This window comes from Serinus canaria, chromosome 28 (genome assembly GCF_022539315.1).
Source record: "Serinus canaria isolate serCan28SL12 chromosome 28, serCan2020, whole genome shotgun sequence".
In the NCBI taxonomy this organism is placed as follows: domain Eukaryota; kingdom Metazoa; phylum Chordata; class Aves; order Passeriformes; family Fringillidae; genus Serinus; species Serinus canaria.
In genome coordinates, this window is record NC_066341.1 from 1544552 (window position 1) to 1556961 (window position 12410).

At 66.0% G+C, this 12410-nt stretch overlaps 2 protein-coding genes and 1 long non-coding RNA gene across 3 annotated transcripts in view; 2 read left to right on the forward strand and 1 right to left on the reverse strand.

Annotated features, from left to right (window-relative positions):
* Window positions 1-207: 207 nt before the first annotated feature.
* Window positions 208-2637, reverse strand: NR2C2AP (nuclear receptor 2C2 associated protein). Its single transcript, XM_050986105.1, has 6 exons — window positions 2585-2637; window positions 1878-1924; window positions 1697-1787; window positions 1507-1612; window positions 587-655; window positions 208-469 (listed from the first exon to the last, which is right to left on the reverse strand). Exons 2-6 carry the CDS (start codon window positions 1916-1918, stop codon window positions 354-356), a joined length of 423 nt encoding a protein of 140 aa, XP_050842062.1. The 5' UTR covers window positions 1919-1924; window positions 2585-2637; the 3' UTR covers window positions 208-353.
* Window positions 737-1499, forward strand: LOC127060931 (uncharacterized). Its single transcript, XR_007780298.1, has 3 exons — window positions 737-836; window positions 921-1075; window positions 1240-1499. It is a non-coding gene; the product is annotated as an uncharacterized LOC127060931 (long non-coding RNA).
* Window positions 2638-11027: 8390 nt separating the features above from the next.
* NCAN (neurocan) overlaps window positions 11028-12410 on the forward strand; it is an 8677-nt gene continuing 7294 nt past the window's right edge. Inside the window, exon 1 of the mRNA XM_050985938.1 lies at window positions 11028-11574. Within this exon, the coding sequence (XP_050841895.1) occupies window positions 11028-11574 (547 nt within the window). The remainder of the gene's footprint in view (window positions 11575-12410) is intronic.

Consider the following 12410-nt stretch of genomic DNA (forward strand, 5'->3'; position numbering starts at 1 on the left):
TTCCTGTCCAGAGCTGTCCCTTCTCCCCTAAAACTGCCACAGCCAGGAGGGAAAATCCTGCAGGATTCTGCTGCTGCCATCCCAAGCAGCTCAGGGGTGGCCACAGGGAGGTGACAGCACAGGGAGGGGACACTTCTCCTCTGTCCTGAAGCCAAACCCCTGAGGGCTCATTCCAGGAAAAAAAAGGAATATCCTTTATTGATGCCATTCCAGGAAAAACAGGAATATCTTTTATTGATCCCATTCCACACCTGTACCCCAGCACAGCCTCACCGGTGTCACCTCAAGGGACAGGGACCCCCCTCATGGGGTTTTCAGAGCCCCCAGGTTGGGGACAGCCCCCGGGGTCCCCCCTAGAGCCTCTCCCCCAGCACCCCCAGGTGATAAACCACCACCCTGCCAAAGAAATCCGTGCTGCTCCCAAAGGTGATCTTCAGCTTATCCAGCACCGTCTCCTCCACCTGGAATCTGTGCAGCTCCCAGTCAAGGAATAACGCTGGGATTGGGACCTGGGGGGGGGTCACACCCCCAGAATTCCCCCCAAAATCCCCCAAATTCTGCCTTATCACCAGCCTGGGAAAGGATATCTGCATGGCGTGGCTGTCCTGGGGGTACAGCTCGGAGATTTTCACCAGTTCCTCGCCTGTTCTGCAGCCTGGAGAGGGTGAGGGGGAGCCTCAGGTGCTGTCCCAAAATCTCCCCTGGCTCCCACCAGCACCCAAAGGCACTCAGCCCCTCTTTATTCACCTACAGGTGCTGTCCCAAAATCTTCCCTGGCTCCCAGAAGATCCCAGTTCCTCTTTATTCACCCATGGAGCCTCTCCAGGTGCTCCCAGGTGCTGTCCCAAAATCTTCCCTGGCTCCCAGAAGATCCCAGTTCCTCCTTTATTCACCCATGGAGCCTCTCCAGGTGCTCCAAGTGCTGTCCCAAAATCTTCCCTGGCTCCCAGAAGATCCCAGCCCCTCTTTATTCACCCACAGAGCTGCTCCAGGTGCTCCAAGTGTTGTCCCAAAATCTTCCATGGCTCCCAGAAGATCCCAGTTCCTCCTTTATTCACCCACAGAGCTGCTCCAGGTGCTCCAGGTGCTGTCCCAAAATCTTCCCTGGTTCCCACCAGCTCCCAGCCCCTCTTTATTCACCCACAGAGCTGCTCCAGGTGCTCCAAGTGCTGTCCCAAAACGTTCCCTGGTTCCCACCAGCTCCCAGCCCCTCTTTATTCACCCATGGAACCTCTCCAGGTGCTCCAAGTGCTGTCCCAAAATCTTCCCTGGCTCCCAGAAGATCCCAGCCCCTCTTTATTCACCCACAGAGCTGCTCCAGGTGCTGTCCCAAATTGTCTCACCTGCACCCAGAAGCTCCCAGCCCCTCTTTCTTCACCCCCAGAGCCTCTCCAGGTGCTCCTGAGCCCCTCGTGGCCTTTGGGGGTTGCTGACAGACACCCCGAGGCTCCCCCTGAGCCCCTGCAGGACGCAGGGTGGGGAAACTGAGGCAGGAGCCGCCCTCACCTTCCAGCGTGCACAGCCGGCTGGAAAATCCCCCCTGGAACTGGATCTGCAGCTCGGAGACCTTGACAGGGCGGGGGAAATCCAGCGTCACCCACTGGGATGTGCCCTGGGAGGGGACAGGAGTGTCACAGCGGGCACAGGGAGGGTGGGGGGGGGTGTCACAGCTGTGTCCCTGTCGCTGTCCCCACACCTGGTCCGAGTTCCAGCAGGTTTCCTGGCTGCCATCGAACAGGTGCTGCTTCCCGAAGTGCTTCACATCCCGGTTCAGCACGGAGCTCACCCTGCGGGGACAGTGCCACCCCCCCCGGGGGACATCAGGGGCAGGCAGGGCTGGGGACAGTGGGTGACAGGCGGGAGGGGCCGGGACTCACCGCGTGGCCGTGTGGGGACACACCAGGGGCTCCACGGGCATCGCTGCCTGTGGGGAGGGAGGGGAGGGATGGGGACACACAAACAGGGCTGGGGACACCCAAACAGGGCTGGGGACACCCAAAATGGGACTGGGGACACCCAAAACAGGGCTGGGGACGCCCAAAATGGGACTGGGGACACCCAAAACAGGGCTGGGGACACCTAAAATGGGACTGGGGACACCCAAAACAGGGCTGGGGACACCCAAAACAGGGCTGGGGACGCCCAAATCAGGGCTGGGAACGCCCAAAACAGACCTAGGGACACCTAAAACAGAGCTAGACACCCAAAATGGGACTGGGGACACCTAAAACAGGGCTGGAGACACTTGGGTGGGAATGGGGACACCCAAAACAGGGCTGGGGACACCCAAAACGGTATTGGGGACACCTAAACCGGGACTGGGGACATTTGGGCAGGAATGGGGACACTCAAAACACTATTGGGGACACCTGGGCGGGAATGGGGACCCTTGGATTGTACTGGCGACACACAAAACAGCGCTGGGGACCCTGGGCCACCCCTGGGCACCATCGGACAATGCCGGGGACCCCCCGAGCAGCGCCGGTGGCACCCGGACAGCAATGGGGACCCCCGACCAGCCCTGGGGACCCCCGGGAGCTGCTCCCCATCCCCTCCCGGTCCCTCCGGGCCTCCCCGCACTCACCGCCCGCCGCAGGAAGAGGCGGAGCCGCCGCCCCGCTCCCGGTGTCCGGTACCGCCCCCGGCACCGCGGGGACTCCGGGACGGCAGCTCCGTGTCACCCCCGCCACCCCTCCGTGTCCCCCAGCCCCGCCGCCCCCCTCCCGCCGTGCTCACCCCCCTGCAAACGCCTCGGCCCCGGTTCCGCTCCCCGGTTCCGCTCCCCGGTACCGCTCCCCGCGTGTCCTTGGCAGCGGGGGATGCCCGCTCCTTTCCCGGGGCTGGGGGACACGGGGGGGCACGGGGACCTCCCCGGGGCAGCTCTGCTGGTGGCACCGGCGGAGAGCGGCTGGGAGAGGGAGAGGGAGAGGGAGAGGGAGAGGGAGAGGGAGAGGGAGAGAGAGGGAGAGCGGATAGGGAGCGGTAGAGGGAGAGGTGAGACGGAAGGGAGAGGGAGGTGAGAGGTGAGGGTAATGTAGTGCCGGGTTGGAGTGGATCCCCGCATTCCTGCATCCCTGAAACCCTGCGTGTCCCTGCATCCCGAAATCTCTGAATTCCTGAATCCCGTCGTTGCTGAGTCCCTGCAGATCCCCGCAGCCCGGAAGATCCCTGCATATCCCCGCATTCCTGAATTCCTGCATACACCTGCATCCTCATCCCCGAATCCATGCAAACCTCTGCATATCCTTGCACATTCCTGCATCCCTGCGCATCCCTGCTAATCCCTGCAGATCCCAGGATCCTTCCACAGCCCAGCCACGCTGCACCTCTCAGCTCATCCCTGCATCCCTGCTCATCCCTGCATCCTTTTTCGTCCCTCTTTATCCTGACGTCCCTGCCTGGCTCAGCTCATCCCTGCCCACCGCAGCCCCCGGCTCCGCAGCCCCGCAGAGCTCCCGGTGCCGGGTGAGTCACGGCGGCCGCACCGAGGCCGCCTCAGCTCAGTCACCGGCAAAAATAAACCCGGCGAGAGCTGCGAAGCCACCGCCCCCTCCTCGTCCTCGTCCCCATCCCTATCCCCGTCCCTGTCCCCGTTCCCGTCGCCGCCCCAGGGCCCGGCCCCAGCTGGGGGCACGCTGCCGCCCGCACACACATGTCACACTCATGTCACACGCCTGTGCGCACACCCGAGGGGACACGAGGCGCAGCAGCACACGCGTGACCGGCTCTGCCTTCCTCTTCCTCCTCCTCCCTCCCCTCCTTCCCCCGTCGAGTTTCGCCTGAGAAATTGGGTCAAAAACCGCAGGAGCCTCATTTGCCCCTGGGCTAATTGCGCGTCTGGGGACAGAGCTGCCACTTCTGCCACCGCCGTGCGCGTCACCTCCCGCACGCGCCTGCCGCCAGCGTCCCCCTCCTCATCCCGGTGACCTCGAACCCTCCAGTGCTGCGGAACCGGGAGGATCCCGGTGACCCCGAACCCTCCAGTGCTCAGAACCGGGAGGATCCCGGTGACCCCGACCCCTCTGCTCATTGGGAACCGGGAGAATCCCGGTGATCCCGACCCCCTCCAGCTCTGTGGAACCGGGAAGCAGCGCCCCAGCCCCGGGATCTTCGTCCTCATCACCTTCCTCGCTGTCGAGGAACGCGGCGCTGCCGCCGCCGGGCCCGGGCCGTGCCGGGAGCGGCTCCGGCGGCGGCTCCCGGCTGCCGTCCAGCCCGGCGCTCCGCCGCACCCCGGGGAGGACTTTCCATGGGCTCCAGGAGCCGATGGCGAGGCCGGTGCCAAGGCCAGCTCGGGCACTGCTCCAGACCCCCCTGTCGCACCGGGGCCCGCGTGCTGGCGCGGTGCCGCCGCGGCCTCGCCGTGCCGGCGGCGCAGGAAGCGACCGCCCGGTGCCTTTTGTGCGGCGGCCGTGCGGGCTCTGCCGAGCATCCCCGGCCGGCGCTTCCGAAGAAAAGAGCGGGTGTTGTGCCCTTCAGCATTAATTACTCGTACCGATTGATTTCCACTTCCGTGTAAAGCCCCGGGGATCGCCGGGGGATGCGGAATTCAGGGCGCACCGGCACAGCGCTCTGCCTGTTCTCCGTGCCTTTATTATTTATCAAAATTCCCCCAAGCACACAGGACGGGGCTGGCACAGCCAGATGTCGTTTGTCATTCAGGCCAAGTGACAATGTGGTGGCATCTCGGCGTTGGGAAGGAGCAGGGCAGGGTGGCCGTGGGTGCATCTCCCTGGAAGGGGATGGGTAAATGATATAATTACCATAAATTTATGATAAGGCTGGTTTTAAGCCACAAACTGGCGTTCAGTCCCCAGGGGTGAGCGCACCGGGGTTGCTGCAGTGTCCCCAACAGTGTCACCACACCGTGAGTGCCTGACACGTGTCACAGCGGTGTGAGCAGGTGTGAGGGTGGCGTGTGCCCTTAATGGGCTTGGCTTTGCTGACGGGAGATGCTGCTCGGTGTCCCCGCACGGGACAATTAGCACCCTGGCTAATGAGCCAGCGCGGCCTCCTGCCAGCCCTGCTGCTGATTGTGGCCGGAGTCACAGCGGGGCTGGCCAGGCCCGGTGTCCCCCGTGTCCCGTGCCAGCCCGGCTCTCCCAAAATCAGCACGGGGGTGAGATGGTGGCATCGCCACCGCGGGGGTGGCCAAGGAGGTCCCCGTGTCCCCTCCCGTGTCCTCTCTCGTGTCTCAGGTGCGGGGCGGCCGCTGCCCGAGGGGGAAGGAGCGGGTCCGGCTGCCGGAAGGGGGGAAGGGAAGGAGGCAGTTGCCATGGAAACCGCAAATAAAATCAATGCACGCTGCCGGTGGGTTCGGAGGGAAGTTGGGCCTGGCCAGGTCTCCGGGGGTTCACTGCAGCCCCTTCTGTGCCCTCCCTGCCGTGCCCAGGTGGCGCCGGCAGAGGGGACAGGGACAGCACGGAGGAGGTTCCACCGTCCTGGCCTCCCCCCGTCCCCTCCGCAGCCCTGGCTGAGCTTTCCTGCCCAGCTCCAACCCGGCAACTCCGCCAGGACGGGCACAGCCGCCGCTTCTCCCCAGCCACGGGTCCTCCTGTCCGTCCGTCCGTCCGTTCGTCCGTCCGTCCGTCCGTTCCGTCCTCCCTCCTGTCCCCGTGCCAGTGCCCCGAGCGCTGGCCCCAGCTGCGGTGGCAGCGGCCTCGTTAATGAGCTGCAGTCCTGATGAATGTGGCAGCTCTCCTGGAACGGCCTTCATTAGCCGCCGGCGGACCTGAGCGGAATAACAAACGGCTCCGTGGGGCTCGGGACGGGGTCCCCCCGAGCACCCCGCGGCCGTGCGGGGACACCGGGCCGCTCTCCCGGGGAGCTCCGGGGCCCCTCTCTGCCCAGCGAGGCTCCGGGACACCGCGGTGGCAGTGCCACCACCCCGAAGTGGAGCTGCTCGGGAGGCTCCCGGCCACGCCACCCGCCCATTTTGGCTCTGTCCAGTAGGGCCACCACAGAGCCAACCCCTCCGTCCCCATCGGTGTCCCCACGCTGCGGGTTGGCCGTGTCACCCCCTCGATTGTGATGGCAGCAAGAGCTGGCTGAGACCTACCAAACTCATGTCACTTATGTCACCAAACTCGCCCCCTCCGCTGTCCCCTGGGGAGTTGGGGACACTGGAGCCGCAGTGGTGTCCCCGCAGGGGGTGGCGGGTCCCTCCCCCTCGCAGCGGGAGCCCCTCGGCGTTGTCACCGCACCCCAACCGCCCGCGGCCGCTCCCCGCGTCCCTGTCACAACAAAGGAAAACATCTCTGGATGGAAACTGCGGGAGGGTCGTCACGGCAACACTGCTGCAGGATTTCACCAGAATCCCCGCGTTCGGCCTCAAAAAGACGCGCAGTGCCCGCGCTCCCCCGCGCAGCCGCCACCGCCGATCCTGCCGGGGTTGCGGCCCGGGGAGTGGCACCGGGGGATGGGGACACCCCAACCGTCCTGTCCTGGGCCACCCGCTGGTCTCGGGGTTGTGGGGACATGGTGACAGCAGGTTCTGCCTGGTGGGAGCAGCTCGGGGCTGGATGTGGGGCTGGAGGGGTGGGGGGACCCCACCCTGGGCGAGGACGGCGACACTGGGACAGCGCTCGGTGCCAGCGCTGGCTCTGCCACCCTGGGCAGGACGCTGGGCTCAGAGGGCCGTGGGACCCGATGAAGTCATCTCCCAGCTGCGGGGAGGACACTGGGACGCCAAACTTGTCCCCAGCGCGTCCCTGGGCCCGGAGCAGCTGCCGAGGAGGGGGGAGAGGTGTCGGTGTCACCCCGGTCCCCGAGCCGTGCTGGCGGGTGGCTGCTGTGACATTCATCTCCACTCGAGACGAGAGCTCGGCTCAGTCACTGCCAGCGCCTTCCCCTGCCACCAAAACGGCCGGTGTCGCATCCCCGGTGCTCTGCCTGGACTCGGTGTCCCCTGGGCGGTGTCCCGGGGTCCCCTCTCCCTCATCTTTGAGTCCCCGAGAGGCTCCGGGGCCCACTCGAGGGTCGGGGTCCGGCTGTGGTGGAGTTTTTTGGGATGGGTGACACGTGGGAGGTGCTGGGCCCAGCCGACACTTCCAGTGGGGATGTGGGATGAGCCCATCCATCCCTGATCGGATTTCCTGGTGAAATTTAGGCAAACGAAGAGCAGGAGGAAGAATTTGGGGCTGCAGGTGCAGACCCAGCTGTGGTGGGGGGGCACCCAGGTGAGGATTTCAGAGCAGCCCCCACCCCATGAACCACTCCTGGCTCATCCTCTCCTCCCAGCCACCCCAAAAACCACCCCGGGGTGCCCCTCCAAAGACCCCTGGGGTGTCTGGATCCTCTGGGAGCGGGAAGAATCGGCGAGATCAACCCCGCTGGGACCCTCTCCCCAATTCCTCTTGGCAAAGCCCACGGGGACGGTGCCCCTTGTCCCTGTCCCCCAGGCTCGGGCACCTCCATGGGGCCGGGCCCGCCAGCTGCAGCCACATAAAGGAGGGGAACAGAGGAGCTCTGTGAGCCGGCAACGCCGGGATTGTGCCGGAGCAGGGGGGGCTCACAAAAGGCAGGAAACGCCACCAAAAGTCTGGCACAATGGAGTCGGAAATGAGAACTTTGCTCTCGGGTTTCCACGGATCCATCCTATGGGCGAAATAGGGAGGGGAGTGGGGGGATTCTCTTTTTTTGGTGCCAAGTCGTGGGAGACAGGCTGGCATTCTTCGGTCACCGGCGGGAAGGTGACCCCCCACACCCCCCCCCCCAAAAAAACCCCCCCTCCAATAGCTCAGTGATGGATTCCCTCCCTCTTTCTGGGGGTCGTTTCTGGTAGCGCAGCTCCTTGGAGAGTCTCAGTCATTTTTGGGGGGTTTTGGGGCTTTTTGAAATCTTTGTCCACCCACAGCATCTTCCAGCCCCCCCGCACCCCATTCCGGCCCCATACGAGGGTGTGGGGGGCTGGGGTTGCCCCCTGGATGGCTCAAAGGGAATTTTGGGGCATGGAGGGGCTGGAAGATGCTCCCCTTTTTGGAAACACCCCCAAAAAAAATCCCTCTGTGTCCCCCCGGTCCCTTCCTGCTCCCATTACAGCGACCCCCCCCACATCCTCTTAGGGACCCCACCCCCATCACAGCCCCCCCCATTTCACCGACCCCCCCCATCTCTCTCAGACCCCTCTTAGAGACCCCCCCTGATCATAGCGACCCCCCAACCCCTTCCACGCTGCTCGGGGTGCAGGAGGCGGCCCCGCTCGATGGGGAGGGGGCGGCCCCGGTTTTGGGGGGGTTGGCCCGGGTTTGGGGGGGGGGGGGGAGGCGCATGCGCGGCCGCCCCTCGCCCTGCGCCGGGCAGCGCGGAGCGGGCGCGGGTTCTCCGCCGCTGCGGGCAGGTGCGGGCGGGCGGCACCGGCGGCACCGGCGGGGGGGGACCCGCGCCCGCCGCCAGCCGCGATTGGCCCGGCCCGGCCCGGCTCGGCCCCCTCCAGGGGGGGCCCGGCCCGCTGCCCCCCTCTCCGAGCCCCGCTTTTAAGCCCCCGGTGCCGGCGGGGGTGCTCGGTTCTACCGGCGGCGATGAGTCCCGGCGCGCCCTGAGCACGGACCAGGTACGTGTGGCACCGGTACCGGCACCGCCCCCGCTGCGGGGCCGACCGTGGGGACGGTGACACCGGCAGGGCTGTGCCAGGAGCGGGACGGATCCGCGCTGGTGGCGCCGTGGGTGCGGGGCCCGGTGGCGGCGATGGGGACGGTGACAGCGACACTGACACCGGTACCGGCAGCGCCACGGCGGGAGAGGGCTGGATCCGGGCCGGATCCGGGCTGGGGACGCGGCGGGGGCTGCAGGAATGCGGGGCCCGGTGGCGGCGATGGGGACGGTGACACCGGCACTGCTGCGGGGACGGGGATGGGGGCGGTGACACCGGCAGCGACACCGGCGCCACCACGGCAGGAGCGGGATGGATCCGGGCTGGGGAATGCGGGGGTGGGGGGGCCCGCGGGTCCCAGTGGCGGTGGCGGGGACGGTGACAGCAGCGGGGCTGTGACAGGAGAGGGACGGATCCGGGCTGGGGACGCAGCGGGGATGGGGGACACGCGGTGTGGGGTGACACTGTGGGGGCCGGGGTGAGGGATGGTGGCCCTGGCGTGGGGGAATGTTGGGGACACTGAGGGGACAGAGAGCTGTAAGGGATGGGGGTGAAGGGGTTGGGGACAGTGGGGCCGGAGGGGACACTGCGGGGATCGGGGCACTGGGACAGCTGGACAATGGGGGCGTGGCCACTGGCGTTGTGGGGACACCAGGACGGGGGGACACCGTGAGGACCGGAGGTCTCAAGGGCTGGGGACACTGAGGGGGGCTGGGGATCATCGGCACTGAGGACACGGGACAGGGGACACCGTGCCCTGAGCCCCCAGGAGCTGGCAGCGAGACAGAGGACAAGCAGAGGGGTGGCAGGACAGGGTGCCACCACGGTGTCACCCCACAGCCTGGGCCGCCCAGTTCCTTGCTGGTGACACTGGTGGTTCCCTGGCGGATCAGGAGCTGGGAATGTCCCTGTCCCGGGGTGGCAGTGCCATGACCAGGATGTCCCCAGCGTGGGGACACAGCAGCCGGGATGGATGGATGGATGTGGGTGCAGATAGGGTGAGAGGCTCGGCAGCCCCAAAATCGGTGGGACCGGCGGTGCCAACGGCCTGGATCCGTGCCAGGCCCACCGGCCCGGGGGTCTCCTCCCGGTTTTGTCACCGGGCGCGGTGTCGGGAGTCACTCCCAGCGTGTGGCAGGGCTGGCGATAGAGCCGAGGGCTGCACCGGCTCCGGTGCTCCCGGGGGCTTTGCAGGGAGAGGCAGAAAGAGGGACAACAAGAATAAATAAATTAAAAAAAAAATTAAAAAGAGGAGCAAATTCTAAAATAAAGGCTGCAGACTGTCTGCCTAATAAAAATCGCACCCGGCAAAGGGCCCATATTGGCCGGGATCACAGTTTCCCGAGGTGCTAATTTATTCCGGCAGGCTGGGGGGAGCGGGGAGCATCACGTTGCCTGTGAGATGTGACGGCAGCGAGGTTTGCAGAATTCCTTTGTTGTGGGCAGAGAGGAGGGGACGCCGAGCCGGCCCCGCCGCCGGGCTCCCGCCGCGGCCGCGCAGCCCCGGGGACACCCCCGCAGGAACCCCCCGGTCCCCGCTGGGGCGGGGGGGACACCGCGGAGCTGGGAGGGAGGTGGGTGATGGGGAGGGGGTGTCAGGGGGGATAAGGGTTGGGGGTGCAGGAGGAGCCCCCGGGGTGGCAGCGGTGAGGGGGGGACATGGCATGAGGGGGGGGTGGGCACCGGGATGTCGCGTGTGCGTTGGTGGCACCGCTGGCCGGGGTGACCAGGGGGATATCAGAGGTCATGGGGGATGCGGTGGGCATGGGGACAGCTGGTGGCACCCCCAGGGCTGGCGTGTCCTCAGGGTGGGGACAGCAATGTCCCGCTGCATCCTAGCTGCCCGGGTGGGTGGGCAGTGCCCCCTCTGTCCCGCCACCCCTCCCGTGTCCCCAGAGCTGTCCCAAATGTCCCTTCAGCTCCGTGAGGGTCCCGGGATCCGCCCCCGTCCTAGCCCGAGCTCGGGGCAGGGTGGGGGGACAGGTGACCCCCGAACTGACCGGGTGGTCCCGGCGGCCTGGGTGGAATTAAGCTCGGTTTCAGCTCAAGCTAATCACCAGCCCCGGCTTTGCATATTCATGAGCAGGATGAATTATTCATGAGGTGACAGCTAGTGACAGATGTGAAAATGTTCGCCCGGCTTTGGGGGGGATTTGGGGGGGCGTTTTGCACCGGCGTTATTTTAAATTTCTCTCGTCTACCCTTCCCCCGGTTGGGCCGGGACACCGGGGGGACAGGGACACTCTCCTTGTCCCCGAGGGGGCCGAGCCACGTGGCCTTGGGGACGTCACGGGTGACACCGCCCTGACTGCGGGGAGAGACCCCCGCTGTGAAATTCGGGTGGCTGTGGCGACCCGGCCACCTCCGTCCCCTCGCCAGCCCTGTGCCACCCCCTTCGCCTCGCTGTCACCTCCGGGCACTGCGTGGTGACACCCGCATGGCCCAGCCCGCGCTGCTTTTCCCGGGAATCCCGGCTGGATCCTGCCTGGGATCCGGGATCCATCCCGGGCCGATCCCGGGGCCACCGCAGGGTCGAGATGTGGCGGTGCCACCGCAGGGTCGAGATGTGGCGGTGCCACCGCAGGGTCGGACGTGGCGGTGCCACCGCAGGGTTCGAGATGTGGCGGTGCCACCGCAGGTTCGGGACGTGGCGGTGCCACCGCAGGGTCGGAACGTGGCGGTGCCACCGCAGGGTTCGGATGTGGCGGTGCCACCGCAGGGTCGGGACGTGGCGGTGCCACCGCAGGGTTCGGATGTGGCGGTGCCACCCCGTGTATTCACGGATGGCGACGAGAACGGAACAATTCGGTCCCAGGGACATTGCACGGCTGTGGGGACCTTGCGAGGGGACACCGCGCGTGGTGGCACCGACCCCGCAGGGCTGGCGCGTCCCGTGTCGCTTGTCCTGACCCTGGGAGAAACTTTTTGCCGGCTCAGCATCGTGCCGGGGGTGCGGGCTCGGACCGGAGCAGAGCCATGGCAATGTGTCCCCTGCGTGTGCCAAGGGCAGCGGTGACAGCCGGGTGTCCCCAGAGGAGCAGAGCTGTGCCCTGTCCCTGCTGCGGGGGGACTCTGGGGACAGCTGAGCTCTCCCAGGTGCTGCCGGCCCGGCCTTTCCCACTTTTCCTGCTACGAAAGCAAATCCTGCAGGAATGCTGAGGGCAGGGAAGCCACGGCTCAGCCGTGCGACCCCAAAACCCCAACCCAGACCCCCCGGCAGCGCCCACCGGGGCAGGGTCAGGGACCCCCCACCCACCCCTCCACCCTAATCCCGGGAAGAACTGGAAATCCAAGGAGCGACTTTTGTGGTTTAACATTTGAAGAAATCCCGGCTGTTTGCTCAGCGAGGAGCCGGCTCTGAGTACATACTCCGAGGAGGATTTCTGCTCCCCGGAGGATTTCTACTCCTCGTGTTCACTCCGCTCCCCGCGGGCTGTCCCTGCCACCAGCCCTGGGGTGGCACCGAGCCTGGCACCCCTCGCATTCGGGCTGGTGGCTCTGAGTTGTCACTGGGTGCTCCTCTGGGCACCCCGCGGGCAGGGAGGAGGAGGATGGAGAAGAGGAAGGTGGCAGGAAGGTGGCAGGGTGCGACATCCCATCGCTGTTGTCCCCCCCTCCAAATCTCCTCTTTTGCCTTTCGGTGGGAAAAATCGCCTGGAGGCTCCAGCGGGGCCAAAAAATGGGTGGAAATCCCCTAAAAAAATCTTTCAAAAAGTGGGAAAACCCAACAGGAATGGTCCGAAACCTTGGGACGCTTGTAAGCACAGCCCGGGCACCCTTGTCGCCTGGCGCTGGGTGTCCTGGATGTCCCCGTGCACAC

Excerpts from the sequence above, each read along its gene's own strand:
- NR2C2AP (XM_050986105.1), bottom strand. The coding sequence starts at position 1,918 with ATGCCCGTGGAGCCCCTGGTGTGTCCCCACACGGCCACGCG. Across the intron at positions 1,613-1,696 it reads CCTGCTGGAACTCGGACCAG|GGCACATCCCAGTGGGTGAC; the intron begins GTGTGGGGACAG and ends GTCCCCTCCCAG. Across the intron at positions 470-586 it reads GGACAGCCACGCCATGCAGA|GATTCCAGGTGGAGGAGACG; the intron begins TATCCTTTCCCA and ends GGGAGCTGCACA.